Consider the following 22012-nt stretch of genomic DNA (forward strand, 5'->3'; position numbering starts at 1 on the left):
AAAAATTCGAGATTTCATCGAAAATCCATTAAAATCGAAATTTCACATGCAAAACTTAAAATGGCTGTATCTCCTAAACTATACGTCCTAGAGGGAAATGGACCTTAATTCGTGACTCCATCAAAAAATTCGAAATTCATCGAAAATCCATTAAAAATCGAAATTTCACATGGAAAATTTATAATGGCAGTATCTCCTAAACTATGCGTCCTAGAGGGAAATGGACCTTAATTCGTGACTCCATCAAAAAATTTGGAATATCATCGAAAACCCATTAAAAATCGAAATTTCAGATGCAAAACTTAAAATGGCTGTATCTCCTAAACTATGCGTCCTAGAGGAAAATGGACCTTAATTCGTGACTCCATCAAAAAATTAGAGATTTCATCGAAAATCCATTAAAAATCGAAATTTCACATGCAAAACTTAAAATGGCTGTATCTCCTAAACTATACGTCCTAGAGGGAAATGGGCCTTAATTCATGACTCCATCAAAAAATTCGAGATTTCATCGAAAATCCATTAAACATCTAAATTTCACATGCAAAATTTAAAATGGCTGTATCTCCTAAACTATGCGTCCTAGAGGGAAATGGATCTTAATTCGTGACTCCATCAAAAAATCCGAGATTTCATCGAAAATCCATTAAAAATCTAAATTTCATGTGCAAAATTTAAAATGGCTGTATCTCCTAAACTATGCGTCCTAGAGGGAAATGGGCCTTAATTCGTGACTCCATCAAAAAATTCGAGATTTCATCGAAAATCCTTTAAAAATCGAAATTTCATATGCAAAACTTAAAATGGCTGTATCTCCTAAACTTTGCGTCGTAGAGGGAAATGGGCCTTAATTCATGACACCATCAAAAAATTCGAGATTTCATCTAAAATCCACTAAAAATTTAGATTTCACATGCAAAACTTAAAATGGCTATATCTCCTAAACTATGCGTCCTAGAGGGAAATGTGCCTTAATTAGTGACTCCATCAAAAAATTCGAGGTTTCATCGAAAATCCATTAAAAATCGAAATTTCACATGCAAACCTTAAAATGGCTGTATCTCCTGAACTATGCGTCCTAGAGGGAAATGGGCCTTAACTCTTGACTCCATCAAAAACTTGATATATTATCAAAAATCCATTAAAATTCGAAATTTCATATGCAAAACTTAAAATGGATGTATCTCCTAAACTATGCGTCGTAGAGGGAAATGGGCCTTAATTCGTGACTCCTTCAAAAAATTCGAGATATCTTCGAAAATCCTTTTAAAATCGAAATTTCACATGCAAAACTTAAACTGGCTATATCTCCTAAACTATGTGTCGTAGAGGGAAATGGGCCTTAATTCGTGACTCCATCAAAAAATTCGAGATTTTATCGAAAATCCATTAAAAATCTGAATTTCACATGCAAAACTTAAAATGGATGTATCTCCTAAACTATACGTCCTAGAGGGAGATGGGCCTTAATTCGTGACTCCATCAAAAAATTCGGAGTATCATCGAAAATCCATTAAAAATCGAAATTTTACATGCAAAACTTAAAATGGCTGTATCTCCTAAACTATGCGTCCTAGAGGGAAATGGGTCTTAATTCGTGACTCCATCAAAAAATTCGAGATTTCATCGAAAATCCATTAAAAATCTGATTTTCACATGCAAAACTTAAAATGGCCATATCTCCTAAACTATGCGTCGTAGAGGGAAATGGACCTTAATTCGTGACTCCATCAAAAAATTCAAGATTTTATCGAAAATCCATTAAAAATCTGATTTTCACATGCAAAACTTAAAATGGCTATATCTCCTAAACTATGCGTCGTAGAGGGAAATGCGCCTTAATTCGTGACTCCATCAAAAATTCGAAATTTCATCGAAAATCCTTTGGAATTCGAAATTTCACATGCAAAACTTAAAATGGCTGTATCTCCTGAACTATGCGTCCTAGAGGGAAATTGGCTTTAGTTCGTGACTCCATCAAAAAATTCGAGATTTCATCGAAAATCCTTTGGAAATCGAAATTTCACATGCAAAACTTAAAATGGCTGTATCCCTTAAACTATGCGTCCCATAAGGAGATGGGCATTAATTCATGACTCCATCAAAAAATTCGAGATTTCATCGAAAATCCATTAAAAATCGAAACTTCAAATGCAAAACTTAAAATGGCTGTATCTCCTAAACTATGCGTCCTAGAGGGAAATGGACCTTAATTCGTGACTCCATCAAAAAATTCAAGATTTTATCGAAAACCCATTAAAAATCCACGTGCAAAATTTAAAATGGCTGTATCTCCTAAACTATGCGTCCTAGAGGGAAATGGACCTTAATTGGTGACTCCATCAAAAAATTCGAGATTTAATCGAAAATCCATTAAAAATCGAAATTTCACATACAAAACTTAAAATGGCTGTATCTCCTAAACTATGCGTCCTAGAGGGAAATGGGCCTTAATTCGTGACTCCATCAAAAAATTCGAGATATCATCCAAAATCCATAAAAAATCGAAATTTCACATGCAAAACATAAAATGTCTGTATCTCCTAAACTATGCCTCCTAGAGGGAAATGGGCCTTAACTCGTGACTCCATCAAAAACTCGATATATTATCGAAAATCCATGAAAAATCGAAATTTCACATGCAAAACTTAAAATGGCTGTATCTCCTAAACTATGCGTCCTAGAGGGAAATGGGCCTTAATTCGTGACTCCATCAAAAAATTCGAGATTTCATCGAAAATCCATTAAAAATCGAAATTTCACATGCAAAACTTAAAATGGCTGTATCTCCTAAACTATGCGTCCTTGAGGGAAATGGACCTTAATTCGTGACTCCTTTGGAAATCGAAACTTACGTGCAAAACTTAAAATGGCTGTATCTCCTTAACTATGCGTCGTAGAGAGAAAATATTCGCTTTGATTGTCATCTTGTATTTTTTTCAAGGTATATCAAGCAGTATATCGACATTTTTGTTCTGAGGGAGGGTGTTCTTTAAATGTCTTTATCAACAATGAAACCACGAAAAAAACTTTTTGATGACTACATTAAATGTCAAAGTTCATGAATGAATGACCCAAAAAATGTTTTTTTTTTTCATTACAGGCAGTCCCTTTGTTGATGACTAGTGTCTTTCAGTGGTCAACGTTGCTGGAGGCATTGTACAGAGTGTACCTTTTTCCTTTTTTCACCGTCTCCAAAAGAACTTAGCGGCTCAATGGCACAACATTTATTTTTCTATAAATATTCAAAATCTGGACAATGCCCCTTGTGTTCCAATTCTCCTATTCGCCACCTTTTGAGGCACTAAAAGTACTATAGAAGTGCATAATTATATTTAGCGTCCTTGGTTTTCTAGTTAGACTACTAAATAAAGGCCATTGTATTGGCCTCTTCAGGCAAAAGGGATTGTGGACTTTGTCCCTTTTTGTTTATTTGACCTCATAAACCAGTGGCAGACTGTTTGAGTGTGAGTTGTTTTTTTTTTCAAGGGATATTTCGCCAAAGGGTTTCGTCGCGTTTACCCTACAAAATTGTGCGTGAAATTATTTTAAGTCCTGCTGCGTTTGTTTTGCATTGCGACCTTTTCAATGGCGCCGCCGCTTTTAAGCAAAGTTTTATTAAAAATTAGCAACAACAACAGAAAAATGCTTTCGTTTCCTCTTAAGCTCCGACCCAGACATTGAAGAGCAGAAGAGTGATATGTTTTTTGCTGCCTTTTATGTTGATTTCAAGCCAAACAAAAATTGTTACGTGATTTTGTTTTTTTTTTTCATCTTTATGTTTGTGTAGCTTCAGCCTAAAGGTCAAGTGGGCTGTAATGACTGGAATTTTAATTTGTTTATTAAAGCCTAGCATAAATTTAAAAGTCAATTATACTTTAAAATGGTCTTTAAGTGTTTAAGATTTAATTTCAGTTGTTAATGTTGAGGAAATGTGGGGAACAGTAATCTCTTTATGTGTAGAAAAGTTACTGAGCGTACAGTGGTAATCAGGAGTGGAAGTTTTGAAGCCGTAGTCGGAGTCAGTTCCGGACTCGGTTTGTTGCAGACTCCTTTTAGCAACGTGAGGACGGACACTCATCCTATTCTTAGACCAGTATCAGGTGGACCAGGGATTGGATAAGCCATGTCTCAAGGAAAATGTGGATTAGATGTGCCATGTCTCATGACATAGTGGAGAGAGTCAGGGTAGGGCTGCCAACAGCGCAGAGGGTTATTTTATCACCGCTCCTGTGTATGGCTGCTATAAAAAGTCTGCTGAGGAGCCTAGCCTATGTGAAATTATAAACTGTCTTTTATGTAGACAATGTTTTAATACTTCTGAGGGAAAAGGGATTCAAATGTTCCATGTAAGGAGGCCGCAAGAGTCTTGGGACAGGATATAGCAACAAAAATCCCAGACTGTCGCTTTCGCCTACATATTTATAATAATTTTCGTACATTGAAGCATTTGTTTTCAGATTATCGAAACAATCGCTCTTAGTCTATTTCGTGTTAAAGCGGATCATACAGAGTTAGGTTATTTGTCTTCGTATCGGCCTTTTTTGTGATAACAACCAAATCAGGCAGTGGTTTTGATGACTACATAGAATGAAGGCAACAAAACCATACAGGTGTTGTTGAAGACATTTTCGAAAGAGGTATTAAAAGGCCACCACAGTCAAGTGATAATCGCAGCCGTGAGTATAAAAAGGTAAATGGAGGTGAAAATAGTGCGGGGAGTGTTAAGTCAGAAAATCCGAGTCGCCGGTCAAATAGGGTCAGCTACCCGGTGTCTTACAGACACAGAAGCCCCTGATCCATTGTATATGGGTCCCATCCCATTCGTTTACTCTACATCACGGTCACGTAGTGTTAGCCAATACTCCACGAGTGAATCATGTCATGGTGCCTAGCCTAGCCGGCACTCTGGCCTTGTTCTTCAGACCCAGGAATGATTGATCATTCGTTCATGCAAAACACCTACAGCCGTTTCCCAGTGATTTAGTGCCACGTTCACTACGTGAGTAAAACATGTCTCAGGGAGTAGCCTTGGCAGCGTTATGATCTTGTCCCTTATACCCAGTAGCCATTGACCTCGCGATAGTCACAACCGCCTACTCCTGCGTCATAGTGAAATAGTGCCACGTTTACGCCGTAAGTAAACAATGTCTCTGTAACCAGCCTAGGCAGCTTTCTGCCCTTGTACCTTACACACGGAAGCCTTGGAGACCTCGAGTTTGTGGCAACGGCCTACTTCCGGTCACTGTGACTTAGTGCTATGTTCATGTCGTGAGTGAATCACGTCTCGCTGATTAGCCTAGCCAGCGTTTGGCGCTTGTCTCTCAGACCTAGACGCCACTGAGCCATTACTCACGTGTGCGTTTCAAACGTCTACAGCTGCATCCCGGTTATCTAATCCCACATTCAAACGGTGAGTGAATCACGTCTCGCTGATTAGCCTAGTCAGCGTTTTTCCCTTGTCCCTCATACCCAGACGACACTGAGCCATTAACCACGCGTGCTTCCCAAACGCCTACAGCTGCGTCTCGGTTATCTAATCCAATATTTACAACGGCAGTGAATCACGTCACGCTGATTAGCCTACCCAGCGTTCTGTTCTTGTCCCTCAGACACAGGAGCCACTGACCCAGTGACCATCCATTTTGTGGCAACGGCCTACTTCTGGCCACTGCGACTTAGTGCTATGTTCATGTCGTGAGTGAATCATGTCTCGCTGATTAGCCTATTCAGCTTTCTGCCCTTGTCTCTCAGACGAAGGAGCCAGTGACCATGCGTTCTTTCCAACCGCTTTCTGCCGCGTTCACAACGAATAACAAGTAATATAATCAACTGCTCCCTCGTGCTCATTACCTACTGCCTCGTTCACGCCGTGAGAGATTCCCGTTTCGGTTACTAGTCTAGCCAGCGTTCTGCTCTTGCCCCTCAGACACAGAGCCACTGAACCATTGACCACACGTTCGTGATAACCGCCTACCCGTGAATGAATTAGGTCTTGGCGATTTGTCTGCCAGCGTTCTGTGTTTGTACCTCAGATTCAGATGCCACTGAGACATTACCCATGTGTTCATTACAACCGGATACTACGGTGTGCCGGTGACAGTGCCACGTCCACGCCGTAATTGAACCTCGTCTCGGTGACTAGCACGGCCATCGTTTTGCCCTTGCCTCTTTGACCCAGGCGCCACTAAGTTATTGACCAAACCTATCTTTATGTCCTTGTCCCTCAAACGCCATCGAGCCAATGACCACGTGTTTGTCCCAATCGCTTATCCCACGTCTCGGTGTCACATCCACGCCGTTAGTGAACTACGTCTCGGCGATTACTTTAATAAGCATTCTGCCATTGTCCCTCAGATACAGGAGCCACTGAGCCATTGACCATGCGTTCGTTATAACCGCCTACTATCTTGTTCATGTGAAAAAGTGCCATGTCCAAGCCGTGAGTGAACCACGTCTCGGTGACTAGCATGGCCATCGTATTGCCCTTGCATCTCTTACCACCCAGGTGGCAATAAGCTATTGATCTAGTGTTCGTCCCAACCGCCTACTTTCGAGTATCAGTGATCTAGTGCCACGTTCACGCCGTGAGTCAATCATGTCTTGTTAACTAGCTTACCATTATGTCCTTGTCCCTCAGACCCATTAGCAACCGAGCTAATGACAATGTGTTAGTCCCAATCGCCTACCGCCATGTCCCGATCACCTAGTACCACGTCCATGCCGTGAGTGAAGCACGTCTCAATGATTATTCTGGCAATAGTTATGCCCTTGTAGGGCGCCCTGGTAGCCGAGTTGGTGGCGTGCATTGATTACCAGTGCAGGGGTCGTGGGTTCGATTTCCGCCGGAAGCCTTAGTCTGTCGCTATTGTGGTATCACAATAGACCTAAAATTATCTAAGTGAGTCTGTAAAGGACTGCCCCTCTGTCTTAGAAGGACATGCTAACCTCAGCGCTACGGTGAGTGAATCATGTCTTGCTTATAAGCCTAGCCTGCGTTATTCCCTTTCCCTCAGACCCAGGAGCCAACGTGTCAATGGCCACGTGTTAGTTCCAATAGCCTAACGCCACGTTCTGGTGACCCAGTACCACAGGATTGCTACAATTGACTACAGCCGCTTACGGTGACCTACAATCACGTCCACGCCGTGAGTGAATCACGTCTCGGTGGCTACTCTAGCAAGCCTTCAGCCATTGTCCATCAGGCACAGCATGCACTGAGCCATTAACACGAGTTTATTACGACAGGTTAGGTAACCTAGTGTCATGTTTAGGTCGTGAATGAATTACGGCTTGATGATTCGCCTAGCCAGCGTTTTGTCCTTGTCCCTCAGACACAGGAGTCACACACACATACTACAGTGTCCCTGTGACCTAGCGACTCTGTGAGCGAACCACGGCTTAATGACTAGTATAGCCAACGTTCTGCCCTATCCTACTCTTTCTAGTTAGAAAAAACTCAAGATCCGACACAGTTAAATACCTGGGAGTAATCGTGAATAGGAGTCTGAACTGGAAGTAGTGTTAGTAGAAGGCTCATAGACGTTGGTCACTATGCAAAATAGCCATAGACTCGAAATGGGGACTGAATTCCACTGGCTGTACAAAAGTGTGATCAGGCTGATTTTGACATACCACAATGGCTCAACATTGAAAATTAAAGTTTAAGGCAGATGCACAGTGAGCGCTTGTTGAAATGTAGTTTGGAATAGGTTGTCTTGGCAAAGGCGGAGCTATGAAAACCATGCCGACTAGGGTGCCAGAGACATTTTTGAAAATCCAGCTTATATACATACAGATAAAGTATAAGGCAATACTCGAGGATAAGAGACTTGTAACGATGGGGGAATGGATTAAAGGTGAATGTGACCAAGGGGGAACTATGGAACGGCAGAGGTATCAGACTGAATATCTGCGACCACAATTAAGGTCGAGTTTGAGACACCGTCTTGATTTGTCGGAACTCTAAATGGCTATTTAGCAGTTCATATCTCAACGGTGGTTTAAAGATAGAACGGAGAATTGGTCTGGGCGTCTTTATGGTAGATCCAAAGACCAGCTGCCAGTCTTTAATAAGGACCTTTAGGTGGAAACCCGGAAGCTGGTGCAGTGCCAATGTGAGGACATTATCTGTGAAAATCTTTGGGGATCGTGAGTTTACCATTAGGACAACGGCAGCCAGGAAGATAAGGTCAAGATTTCTTTTGGAGATGATTAATGACTTCTCTGAATATAACACCATATAACATCTGTATCGTTTGGGTGCCAAGCCATAGCGAAATTAGGCGAAATGAGGGGATAGAATAATGCCTTCAACAAACATGGTGTACGCGAAGCTTTTAAAGGCGACACAATTCGAGTTAATGGCATGGCCGATGGGCGCTTGAACCCCTGTGATACGATGGAACGGTCGTAAGGAAGGTGAAACCCCTATGGCGCAGTTGTAGACGGTCAAACCAAAACAATTTGTGCGAAATTTCCGCCAAATCAGATAATAATTGCGCCCTCTAGAGGCTCGCCAAGATCCGAATTCGGTTTACATGTAAGCTATCTCAGGTTGAAAACCGATTTCAGCCATACTTGGCTCATTTGTTGGAAGACATAAAAAAACATCTTATGCCAAAATTGAGCCAAATCGGACGAGAATTGCGCCCTCTAGCGGCCCAAGAAGCCAAGATACGAGATCGGTATATATGGGAGTTATATCAGGTTATGAACTGATTTGGAGTGGCAAATCCTCACATATCAAGGAGTGCTGTCAGCGCAGTTGTAGACGGTCAAACCAAAACACTATGTGCAAAATTTCGGCCAAATCAGATAATAATTGCGCCTTCTAGAGGCTCGCGGATTCAAGATCCGAAATCGGTTTATATGGGAGCTATATCAGGTTATAAACCGATTAGAGCCATATTTGGCACAGTTATTGGAAGTCATAACAAAACACCTTATGCCAAATTTCAGCCAAATCGGATAATAATTCCGCCCTATAGTGGCCAAGAAGCCAAGATCCGAGATCGGTTTATAGGGGAGCTATATCAGGTTATGAACTGATTTGGACCACATTTGGTAGATTTACTGGAAGTCAGTCAAAATAAAAGACTTGGTACAAAATGTTCACCTAATCAGATAAGAATTGCGCCATGTAGAGGCTAAAGAAGTCAAGATACGATATCGGTTTATATGGAAGCTATATCAAAACATGAACCGACTTGGCCCGTTTCCAATCTCAACAAACCTACATTAGTAAGCAGTATTTGTGGAAAACTTCAAGCGCCTAGCTTTACTCTTTCGAAAGTTTGAATGCTTTCGACAGACAGATGTACCGATAGACGGACGGACGGACAGATAGACGGACAGACGGATGGACGGACAGACAGATAGACAGATGGACGGACGGACAGACGGATGGACGGACAGACGGATGGACGGACGGACAGACGGATGGACAGACGGACGGACAAACGAACCAACAGACGAACGGATAGACGAACGTACAGACGAACGGACAGACGGACGGACAGACGGACGGACAGACGGACGGACAGACGGACCGACAGACGGACCGACAGACGAACAGACGGATGGACAGACGGACGGACAGACGGACGGACAGACGGACGGACAGACGGACCGACAGACGAACAGACGGATGGACAGACGGATGGACAGACGGATGGACAGACGGACGGACAGACGGATGGACAGACTGACGGACAGACTGACGGACGGACGGACAGACGGGCGGACGGACGGACAGACGGACGGACAGACGGATGGACAGACGGACGGACAGACGGACGGGCAGACGAACGGACAGACGAACGTACAGACGAACGGACAGACGGACGGACAGACGGACGGACGGATAGACGGACGGACAGACGGATGGACAGACGGACGGATGGACAGACAGAAGGAAGGACAGACGGACGGACGGACAGACGGACTGATGGACACACGGACTGATGGACACATGGACGGGCAGACAGACGGATGGACAGACAGACGGGCGGACGGACGGACGGACAGGCAGACAGACACACAGACAGACAGACACGTCTACATCGACTTAAAATGTCATAACGATCAAGATTATGTGTACTTTATGGGGTCTTAGACGAATATTTCGAGGTGTTACAAACGCAATAACGAAATTTGTGTACCCCCATCCTAACGTGGAGGATTATGCCCACAGTGATATGGGCTGTTCAAATCCGAGACCTCTTTTAAATATAATCCGAGCTGATTCATATACCATTCAACGAGAATGTCTAGGCTATTTAAAAACAATCCCTTTGCCTTAATTGTCATTAAGACAAAAATTCATATTTTCAAATCAATGCATAATACAATGAGTTTAAATATTCTTAGGATTTCCAATCAACTAGAAACACATTTCATTTCTTTTTTTCTTTCTCTACAATAATTTTATTTCTACTAATTTTTCCTTCAAATGAACGCGCTTAGTCAGAATTCAAGTGAGGGGTCGTCAGTGATAGAGTGTTTGGACCAACTTTCTTTGCAAGATCACAAAGATGGTAATGCTTCACCCAATTCATCGATTAATGCTAGACCAACAAATTTCAAAGTCTTGGACTGTCAAGTTAGCTATCAAAAGTAAGAGAATCTTTGCAAATATGGCTTGAAAAATGTATATTTCAACGAAAATTTCAGCCCGGAATTTGATGCCCAATCGGCAATATTAGATGAAATAAGAACCGTGGACTTTGATTTAAAGGAAAAGGGTAATTATATGAAAATTGGAAGAAACCACTTCTAATCGAGTCTACAGAAAAACATCATACGATTCATGTTATACTTGTTAGGGGAATAAAAACTTTATAATAAATTGACTTGGACCATCCTCCTGTATGACCAAGGCAATGTTCTCTCCATTTTTTTCTCCACAGCTTTTGACCAAATCCTTACATCACCAAGGAAAATTATACCAATGGCAATGGCGAATGAAGCAAATGAATCTTATGAATGCAATGAAAAATCCCTCTTGGAAATGGGCTTTAAGACCAACGAAATCGAGGGTTGGGAGCAAATTTGCCAGCCACCAAAAGACAATCTGTACCAGCTGCTTAGGAATACCATCGATAATCGCATTAAGCCTGATGTTGAGGTTCACATTGGTTCTGCCAAATTCAGAGTTCATTTAATGGTACTGCAATGCTACTCCGAGTTCTTTATGCAACAATGCGATAATGAAGTTCTTATAGTACTGCCTGCGGATATGGTAACACCAGAAGCTTTTCTAACGGTTTACAAGTGGATGACAGCTGACGAACCTAAAATACAGCGAGAACGTATTTTGGAACTTTTCATGGCCGCCAAATTTCTGAATATAAAACAACTCGAGTATCAATGTTGGCTATGTCTGGATGACACTGTTTGCTTTCGGGAAGACACTGCATTTCTGTTGTATCTGGAATCTCGCAACTATGATTTGGAAGATGTACAAAATCTAATGTTGACACGAATTTGCAAGTTTTTCTTGACTTTGGTGGCTTCCAAAGAGTTTCTTTCCTTAAGCCCAAAGGAGATATGCACACTATTGAGTTTGAATTCAATTGGTGTAAATTCGGAAATAGAGGTGAGGAATTTGGAAATAGAGAAATTGGTCAGGGATGGTTAAGTTGTGATTAGGTTATAGAGGCAGTTTTTAATCAGAATGACTTTTAGATTAGATAGCATTCATAAAATAGGAGCGAAGATACCTTCTAATTTCTGCCATTGTTCAATGGGTTAGGGATAAAATTGAGTAGAAAGGGTCATTAGCCATATAGGTGGGTTTGGGTTTAAGTTCATACATAAAAATACGTAAGAATGGGCTAAGCTCGGCAGGGCCGAATCTTGAGAACCCACCATCATGGATTCTACCAGAACTTAGCTTAAGGGCACATGTGTACTTTTTTCTGCCAAATCAAAATCGGTTCAGTTGGTTTTGAGTCTACACGGAACACACAAACAAACACACACAAATTGATTTTTATATATAAGACTAGCTGACCCGGGCCCGCTCCGCTGTGCCTTCTTTTAAAGGGTGATTTTTTTGAGGTTAGGATTTTCATGCATTAGTATTTGACAGATCACGTGGGATTTCAGACATGGTGTCAAAGAGAAAGATGCTCAGTATGCTTTGACATTTCATCATGAATAGACTTACTAACGAGCAACGCTTGCAAATCATTGAATTTTATTACCAAAATCAGTGTTCGGTTCGAAATGTGTTCAAATTTTGACAAATTTTGTTCAGCGATGAGGCTCATTTCTGGTTGAATGGCTACGTAAATAAGCAAAATTGCCGCATTTGGAGTGAAGAGCAACCAGAAGCCGTTCAAGAACTGCCCATGCATCCCGAAAAATGCACTGTTTGGTGTGGTTTGTACGCTGGTGGAATCATTGGACCGTATTTTTTCAAAGATGCTGTTGGACGCAACGTTACGGTGAATGAACACATTTCGAACCGAACACTGATTTTGGTAATAAAATTCAATGATTTGCAAGCGTTGCTCGTTAGTAAGTCTATTCATGATGAAATGTCAAAGCATACTGAGCATCTTTCTCTTTGACACCATGTCTGAAATCCCACGTGATCTGTCAAATACTAATGCATGAAAATCCTAACCTCAAAAAAATCACCCTTTATATTCTTGATCAGCGTAAAAATCTAAGACGATTTAGCCATGTCCGTCCATCTGTCCGTCTGTCTGTCCATCTGCCTGTCCATCTGTCTGTCCATCTGTCTGTCCATCTGTCTGTCCATCTGTCTGTCCATCTGTCTGTCCATCTGTCTGTCCATCTGTCTGTCCATCTGTCTGTCCATCTGTCTGTCCATCTGTCTGTCCATCTGTCTGTCCATCTGTCTATCCATCTGTCTGTCCATCTGTCTGTCCATCTGTCTGTCCATCTGTCTGTCCATCTGTCTGTCCATCTGTCTGTCCATCTGTCTGTCCATCTGTCTGTCTGTCCATCTGTCCGTCTGTCCATCTGTCTGTCTGTCCATCTGTCCGTCTGTCCATCTGTCCGTCTGTCCATCTGTCCGTCTGTCCATCTGTCCGTCTGTCCATCTGTCCGTCTGTCCATCTGTCCGTCTGTCCGTCTGTCCATCTGTCCATCTGTCCGTCTGTCCATCTGTCCGTCTGTCCATCTGTCCGTCTGTCCATCTGTCCGTCTGTCCATCTGTCCGTCTGTCCGTCCGTCCGTCTGTCCGTCCGTCCGTCTGTCCGTATGTCCGTTCGTATGTCCGTTCGTCCGTCCGTCCGTCCGTTCGACCGTCTGTCCGTCCGTCCGTCCGTCTGTTTGTCTGTTGAAATCACGCTACAGTCTTTAAAAATAGAGATATTGAGCTGAAACTTTGCGCAGATTCTTTTTTTCTTCATAAGTTGGTTAAGTTCGAAGATGGGCTAGCCCTCATATAGACCGATCGGCCAATTTAGGGTTTTACGCCCATAAAAGGCGCATTTATTGTTCGATGTCGCCGAAATTTGGGATAGTGAGTTGTATTAGGCCCTTCGACATCTTTCTGCAGTTTGATTCAGATCGGTTCAGATTTGGATTTAGCTGCCATATAGACCGATCTTTCGATTTAAGGTCTTTTATTGTCCAATTTTGCCACAATTTGGGACAGCCGGTTGTGTTAGGCCCTCCGATATCCTTCTTCAATTTGGCTCATATCGGTCTAGATTTGAATATAGCTGCCATATGGACCGATCTCTCGATTTAAGGTTTTGGGCCCATAAAAGGCGCATTTATTGTCGGATATCGCCGAAATTTGGAACAATGAGTTGTGTTAGGCCCTTCGACATACTTCTGGACTATGGCCCAGATCGGTTCAGATTTGGATATAGCTGTCATATAGATCGATCCTTAGATTTAAGGTTTTAGACAGATAAAAGGAGAATTTTTGTCCGATGTCGCCGAAATTTGGGACAGTGAGTTGTGTTAGGCCCATCGACATTCTTCTTCAATTTGGTCTAGATCGGTGCAGATTTGAATATAGCTGTCATATAGACCGATCTCTCGATTTAAAGCTTTGGGCCCATAAAATGCGCATTTATTGTCCAATTTCGCCGAAATGTGGGACAGTGAGATGCGTTAGGTTTTTCGACAGCCTTCTTTAATATGGCTCAGATCGGTTCAGATTTGGATATAGCTGCCATATAAACCCATCTCTCGTTTTAAAGTCTTGGCCCCATAAGAAGCACTTAATCCGATTTCGCTGAAATTTGGAACAATGACTTATGTTAGGTTTCTTGACATCCGTGTCGTATATGGTTCAGATTGGTCTATATTTGGATATGCCTACCAAAAATAGCAATATTTTGTTCTACAAAATCGAACAATGACTTGTACTTATTAGACCTCACAATATCCGTGTCGAAATTGGCCCAAATCAGAGCATATTTCGATAAAGCTGCTATGGGGGCATAAAGTATGCATTTTTCACTGGATTTTGACGAAAGTTGGTTTACATATATACCCGAGGTGGTGGGTATCCACAGTTCGGCCCGGCCGAACTTAACGGCTTTTTACTTGTTAAGCAGAAATTTGGTACTTAAGGTAGACACTTGGCCTTCATGATGGTGGGTATCCCAAAATTCACCCCGGCCGAACTTGGCATGCTTTTATTATTTTCATTATATAGCACCAGAAGTAGTGATGCAATTCATTTCATTATAGATCCTTATGGCAGCAGTGCGTTGGCTATTATACAACTGGGATGAACGGGAGCCACACATTTTGGATGTTATAAAATGTGTTCGCTTCAATCTAATGCCTGCTGTGTATTTGGTTACATTAAACAATGACATGGACGTACCAGAACTGCAATGCATTGTCAAAATACCAGAAGTCAAGAAAATGATAAACGATGGAATAACGTAAGTCCTAAGTCCAATCTACCATAAGATAACTGTTAACTTTTCTCTAGATATACGACCATACAATCATTTTATGGCAATAATCGTGAAGAGTTCTTACAAACAATTGAACGCTACAATTTGTTGATACCCTCTGTGCGTGAGTGGATCTATGATGGGCAATGTGACTATCATCGCTGCTTAAAATGTCCCAATTTTCATGGCATTACATACTCATCATTTCTGAAATATTTGGATGCGATAAGAACGATGGGCAAGGATTATTGGCGTTCTTTAAAGCTGTCAAATGAAATAGACAATACTCTGCAATGTTGTTCGAATCAGCCTACAACGAATGATGGAGAGCGTAGACGTTGATTTAAATCTATGAATGATTTATAATTCGCTAAATAAATCCCGGCTTATGACACAGAAAATTACTAAGATTCCCGTACACAATGGTGTTCCGGGCAATGAGAAGGCGGCAGGCGAATTTTGTTTGAATTGGGTGGTCATCAATACGTATTTGTAGACGTGGCGGTTCCGACAGGGTATGAGATGAAATCCTACACGTTTTCATGTGTGAATAGACCCTCAGGAATACACGAGTATACACTTGGGTGTGCAACGGGGAGCTAACCGGTCCAAGTACCTTTCAAATTCACATTTATTATCGATTGGAAAACAATTTCGCCAAGTATGGTTCATATCGTTTCCTATTTCTATGTATCTGTCACAAATACAGATCTTCCTATTTAGAGTCTTGGACCAATAAAAGGCACATTTATTACCCGATTTCGCTGTAATTTGGAACAGTGAGTGGTTTTAGGCCCCACCACGTCCCTAGACGTTTGCTCATTCGTCTGTATGTTCGATTTCTTTTTTTGTTGATGTCTTGTAATGCAAATACGCCCATGAACATTCCACTAAGGAACTGGGGCAAACTTCTCACATATCACAGAGTGCTGTCCGATACAAATTTTAGGCACAATGATAAGGGGCCTCCTTTTTAAATTCGAGTCGGAACGGCGACACCTCTTTGGGGCGAAGTTTTTTCAAGGCATGGTACCTCTCAAATGTCGCCAGCATAAGGAGGAATAACCACCGCAGCGTCATAGGAGGACATGATAACCTCTGCGCTATGGTGGTCTCCGTATGGTTGATAGTTTGTCATTTTTCCGAAAAGGGATCTCTAGGTTGTGAGCATCCCATCCTTCCCTGGACCCTCTGTATACACGGATGGGTCTAAATCGAATTGGAGCACAGGAGCAAGAGTCTTCATTGGATTTCGTAGAACCAGGGAATATTATTAACTACTGGATGGGTTCGTCTTTCAGGCGGAGATCTTCTCGATCCTGAAGGCCCGATCAGACCGTCACGATATACGTGGATAGTCAAGTTGCGCTGATGTCTTGTAATGCAAATATGTCCGATACAAATTTTAAACACAATGATAAGGGGCCTCCTTTTTAAAGCCGAGTCAGAACGGCGTGCCGCAATACGACACCTCTTTGGGGAGAAGTTTTTACATGGCATGGTACCTCACAAATGTCTTCAGCATTAGGAGGAATAACCAACGCAGCGTGATAGGTGGACATGATAACCTCTGCGCTACGAATGGTTGATAGTTTGTTATTTTCCCGAGGGGAACTCTGGATTATGAGCACCCCGCCCTTCCCGGGACCTTCTGTATACACGGATGGGTCTAGATTGAATTGGGGTACTGGAGCAAGAGTCTTCATTGGATTTCTTAGAACCAGAGAATATTATACTGGATGGGTGCGACTTTCAGGCGGAGATCTTTACGATCCTGAAGGCCCGATCAGACCGTCACGATATACGTGGACAGCAAGTTGCGCTGAAGGCTCTGGCGTCGGGAGTCTACGTGTGAAGTCGAAAATGGTTGGAAGGTGCAAAGAGCTTCTTCGAATTTTGGGAATGGCTGTCAGGCTCTGCTGGGTCCTAAGCCAATTAAGGTGTGGCGGGGAACGAAGCGACAGACATGCTGGCCAGGAATGGATCGCTGATTGTCGCAGATCTTGCTATGAAATCAGTGAGAACTGTGGGAGCTTTTTGGTAGGGTGGACGTCATCGTGGAAGGATATCTGCGCGAATAAGCTCTGTGGCCGAATATTTCGCTAAACATGGCGTTGTTTATCCTGGAGCTGGGAAAGCATGATTAAGGAGATCTTCGAGATCCTGAAGGCCAGATCAGACCATCACGATATACGTGGACAGTCAATTTGCGCTGAAGGCTTTGGCTTCGGGAGGTGTGAAGTCGAAAATGAATAGAAGGTGCAAAGAGCTTCTTCAAACCATGGGAATGGCTGTCAGGCTCTGCTGGGTCCCAAGCCAATCAAGGTGTGGCGGGGAACGAAGCGACACACATGCTGGTCAGGAATGGATCGCTTATTGCCGCAGATTTTGCTATGAAATCAGTGAGAACTGTGCGAGCTTTTTGGTAGGGTGGTCGTCATCGAGGAAGGATATCTAAGCTGTGGACTAGCGCTGTAGGTTATAGGGTGTCAAGGCCCTGTGGACGAGTATTTCGCGAAACATGGCATCGTTTATCCTGGGGCTGGGAAAGCATGACTAAGGACTGGTCATTGCAACGTCAGGTCTTAGACGTCGCATTGGGTGCATGGAGAGGCAGACTTGGATGTGAAATGACGAGAAGGATTTGGAGATGGTCTGTTGTGTCACGGGCCCGCAATTGCGAGGAGAAGACAAAGGTTAATGGGTGAACACCTCTATTTCCGCATGAATTCCCAACGGGCTCTTGGCATTCTGGAATTTTTTAAAGTCCTGTATTGGCTGGCTGGATCATACCCTCGACGGTGGGTTTTTTTCTTGTCTTATGGGTTAGTTACGTTTTTCTGTCCTTATATGCTGTCATGTATCGTTCTGTTGTGTATGTTTAGGGTGAACACAATGGACCTAAGGGCTCCAAGTGAAGCGGTTAGTAACCGAGGTTGCTAGTCGCTTGGTCTCCTTAGCTAGGTTTTTCAAAAGCGATTTGGTTGGTTCAATGGTAAGAACAAGAAGACATCATGCTTCTTTTTATACCCTCCACCATAGGATAGGGGGTACATTCATTTAGTCATTCTGTTTGCAGCACTTCAAATTATCCATTACCGACCCTACAAAGTATTTATGTTCTTGATCGTCGTAAAATTCTAAGACGATTTAACGATGTCCGTGTGTCTGTCCATCTGGCGGTCTGTCTGTTGTAACCATGTTTAAGTCTTCAAAAATTGAGATATTGAGCTGAAATTTTACAAAAATCTGTATTTTTTCAATACGCAGGTTAAGTTCTTGAGCGGACCAAATCGGATCATATATGCATATAGCTGGCACACAGACCGATTTTTCGATTTTGGGTTTTAAGCCCATAAAAGGAGCATTTGTTGCCTGATTGAACCAGTGTTGCCACTCGAGAAAATTATATCCCACGAAAATTTAAGGAAAATCTTACGAAACCCAATCAAAACTTACCAATGTTCTACATGTCATATATGTTTTTATGCCCACCACCGAAGAGTTGGCCATTTTGCCACTGCATTTGTAATTCATTACATTTTTGTAATTTTTATACCCACCACCATAGGAAACTTTACTTACTTTACTTTAATTGGCTATGACAGAATATTTGTTCCACTAGCCGAACGTAGAATAGCTTTCCAAGCGCCTCGATCTTCTTTCGAGGTGTCTCCCACAACTTAATCTTTCCATCGGGCTTTTGGTCTTCCCGGTTTGCGTATACCACCGTGTTTGCCTTCAAAAGACTTCTTTCCTGAAGCTTCTTCATCCATTTTGACAACATGTCCTAGCCAACAAAGCCGTTGTATTTTGATGCGTGTAACTATGCTATCGTCGTCATACAGCTCGTGGTTCATACGTCGCCTATATTCTCCATTAACGTAAACTGTTCCATATATTTTTCGAAGAATCTTTCTCTCAAATACTCCAATCACTGCCTCATCTGCTTTCGAAAGTACCCATGCTTCAGAACCATATAACAGCACGGGTAGTAACAGTGTCTTGCATAGTGTAATCTTTGTCTGTCGAGAGGTGGCCTTGTTTCTAAACTGCTTACTTAGTCCAAAGTAGCATCTGTGTCATCAAGTGTCATCATGCAAAGTCTTATTAATTTTGCAGGGATACCAGACTCAGACATGGCTTGAAATACCTTTGAACGTAAAGGAGTATCGAAGGCGGCTTTGTAGTCAACAAAGAGATGGTAGGTGTTGATTTGTCCTTCTCGGGTCATTTCCAGGATTTGGCGCAGTGTGAATATCTGGTCTAGGGTGGATTTACCAGGTCTAAAGCCGCATTGATATGGCCCAATTATCTTATTGGCTTTAGGTTTTACTCTTTCACACAGTACGCTCGAGAGTATCTTGTATACGATGGGGAGGAGACTTATTCCTCTGTCGTTGGCACATTCCGTCTTGTCTCCTTTCTTATGTACGGGACATAGAATGCTGATGTTCCAATCATTGGGTATGCGTTCTTCTAGCCAGATTGCGCAGATAAGCAGGTAAATAGTTCAACAGGTAACCCATCGGTTCCTGCTGCCTTGTTGTTCTTTAGTCGGGTCACTGCTACTTGGACCTCATTCTGACTAGGAGATAAACATTCTATACCATCATCAGGGATTGGTTCGGCGTTATCCTCTTCGCCGCCAACGTCGGACACTACCATAGGATAGGGGTATACTAATCTAATCATTCCGTTTGGAAATATTGATTTAGGACCCCACAAAGTTTATATAATTTTGATCGTCTCGACAATCTGAGATGAACTAGCCATGTCCGTCCGTCTGTAGAAATAGCGGTCGATCGCGTAAAGCTAGCCGCTTGAAATTTTGCACAGATACTTAATATTCATGAAGGTCGTTGGCGATTGCAAATAGGCAATAGGCGGTTCAAATTTAGATATAGCTCCCATATAAACCGATTTCCCATTTTGACTTCTTGAGCACATGGAAGCCGCAATTTTCATACGATTTGGCTGAAAATTTGCACATAGTGTTTCGTTATGACTTCCAACAACGGTGGCAAGTGCGGTTCAAATCGGTGAAGAATCTGTTATAGCTACCATTTAAACTGATCTCCTGATTTTATTTCTTGAGCCCCTGGAAGCCTCCATTTTTATCAGATTTGGCTGAAATTTTGCACATAGTGTTCTTTCAACGACTTTCAACAACTGCTTCAAGTACGGTCCAAATCTGTGAAGAACCTGATATAGCTCCCATATAAACCGTTCTCCCGATTTGATTTCTTGAGCCCCTGGATGCCTCAATTTTTATCAGATTTGGCTGAAATTTTGCACATAGTGTTCTGTTACAACTTTAAATAACTGTTTCAAGTACGCTTTATAGCTCCCATATAAACCGATCTCCCGATTTGACTTCTTGATTCCCTGGAAGCCCCAATTTTCATCCGATTTGGTTGAAATTTTGCACATGGTGTTCTGTTTTGACTTTCGACAACTGCTTCAAGTACGGTTCGAATCGGTCAAGTACCCGATAAAGCGCCCATATAAACCGATCTCCCGAATTGACTTCTTGAACCCCAGGAAGCCGCAATTTTTGTCCGATTTGGCTGAAATGATAAGAACATGATATAGCTCCCATATAAACCGATCTCCCGATTTGACTTCTTGAGCCCTTACGAGGCGCGATTTGTATTCAATTTGGCTGAAATTTTGCATATAGTGTTCTGTTATAACTCTCAACAACTGCGCCAAGTACGGTCCAATTCGGTCTATAACTAGATATATCTCCCATATTTTAGCAGAATCCTTGGTGGTGGATACCCAAGATGCGGCCCGGCCGATCTTAGCACGCTTTAATTAGTTTTGATATTAAACTGTAGAGTCAGAGCAGTATGTAAAAATCTTTTTTTATACCCTCCACCATAAGATGGGGGGTATACTAATTTCGTCATTCTGATTGTAACTACTCGAAATATTCGTCTGAGACCCCATAAAGTATATATATTCTTGATCGTCGTGAAATTTTATGTCGATCTAGCCATGTCCGTCCGTCTGTCCATCCGTCCGTCCCTCCGTCTGTCTGTCGAAAGCACGCTAACTTCCGAAGGAGTAAAGCTAACCGCTTGAACTTTTGCACAAATACTTCTTATTAGTGTGGGTCGGTTGGTATTGTAAATGGGCCATATCGGTCCATGTTTTGATATAGCTGCCATATAAACCGATCTTGGGTCTTGACTTCTTGAGCATCTAGAGTGCGCAATTCTTATCCGATTGGAATGAAATGTTGCACGACGTGTTTTGTTATGATATCCAACAACTGTGCCGAGTATGGTTCAAATCGGTGCATAACCTGATATAGCTGCCATATAAACCGATCTTGGGTCTTGACTTCTTGAGCCTCTAGAGTGCGCAATTCTCATCCGATTGAAATGAAATTTCGCACGACGTGTTTTGTTATGATATCGAACAACTGTGCCAAGTGTGGTTCATATCGGTCCATAACCGGATATAGCTGCCATATAAACCGATATTGGGTCTTGACTTCTTGAGCCTCTAGAGGTCGCAATTATTATCCGATTTGGCTGAAATTTCGCAAGACGTTTTTTATTGTTACTTTCAAAAACTATGTCAAATTAAGTACAAGTCGGTTCATAACCTGATTTAGCTGCCATATAAACCGATCTGGGATCTTGACTTCTTAAGCCTCTAGAGGTCGCAATTATTATCCGATTTGCCTGAAATTTTGTACGGCGGATTCTCTCATGACCATTAACATACGTGTTTATTATGGTCTGAAATCGGTCTATAGCCCGATACAGCTCCCATATAAATCGATCTCTCTATTTTACTTCTTGAGCCCACAAAGAGCGCAATTCTTATTCGAATTGGCTGACATTTTACACAGGTCTCCAACGTAAATATAATTTAATTGTGGTCCAAACCGGACCATATCGTAATATCGCTCTAATAGCAGAGCAAATCTTTTCTTATATCCTTTTTTTTTGCCTAAGAAGATTTGCCGGGAAAAGAACTCGACAAATGCGATCCATGGTGGAGGGTATACAAGATTCGGCCCGGCCGAATTTAGCACGCTTTTACTTGTTCAATATAAGTTAGTAACATACAGCCAATACATACATGAAATG

The 22012-nt window shown here is 42.2% G+C and overlaps 1 protein-coding gene across 2 annotated transcripts; it reads left to right on the forward strand.

Moving 5' to 3' along the window:
* Nucleotides 1–10357: 10357 nt before the first annotated feature.
* LOC106091338 (kelch-like protein 40b) lies at nucleotides 10358–15347 on the forward strand. 2 transcript variants are annotated; one of them, XM_013257826.1, is made up of 5 exons: nucleotides 10359–10617; nucleotides 10675–10745; nucleotides 10911–11599; nucleotides 14689–14888; nucleotides 14939–15347. In XM_013257826.1, the coding sequence occupies exons 1-5, from the start codon at nucleotides 10454–10456 to the stop codon at nucleotides 15243–15245; spliced, it is 1431 nt and encodes a 476-aa protein (XP_013113280.1). In that variant the 5' UTR covers nucleotides 10359–10453; the 3' UTR covers nucleotides 15246–15347. The 2 variants fall into 2 exon arrangements, with proteins under 2 accessions (XP_013113282.1, XP_013113280.1); XM_013257828.2 differs by lacking the exon at nucleotides 10675–10745 and having other exon boundaries at nucleotides 10358–10538.
* Nucleotides 15348–22012: the final 6665 nt, after the last annotated feature.

The sequence above is a fragment of the Stomoxys calcitrans genome, chromosome 3 (genome assembly GCF_963082655.1).
Source record: "Stomoxys calcitrans chromosome 3, idStoCalc2.1, whole genome shotgun sequence".
Taxonomy (NCBI): domain Eukaryota; kingdom Metazoa; phylum Arthropoda; class Insecta; order Diptera; family Muscidae; genus Stomoxys; species Stomoxys calcitrans.

Excerpts from the sequence above, each read along its gene's own strand:
- LOC106091338 (XM_013257826.1), top strand. The coding sequence starts at position 10,454 with ATGAACGCGCTTAGTCAGAATTCAAGTGAGGGGTCGTCAGTGATAGAG. Across the intron at positions 10,618-10,674 it reads TGTCAAGTTAGCTATCAAAA|CCCGGAATTTGATGCCCAAT; the intron begins GTAAGAGAATCT and ends CGAAAATTTCAG. Across the intron at positions 11,600-14,688 it reads GTGTAAATTCGGAAATAGAG|ATCCTTATGGCAGCAGTGCG; the intron begins GTGAGGAATTTG and ends ATTTCATTATAG.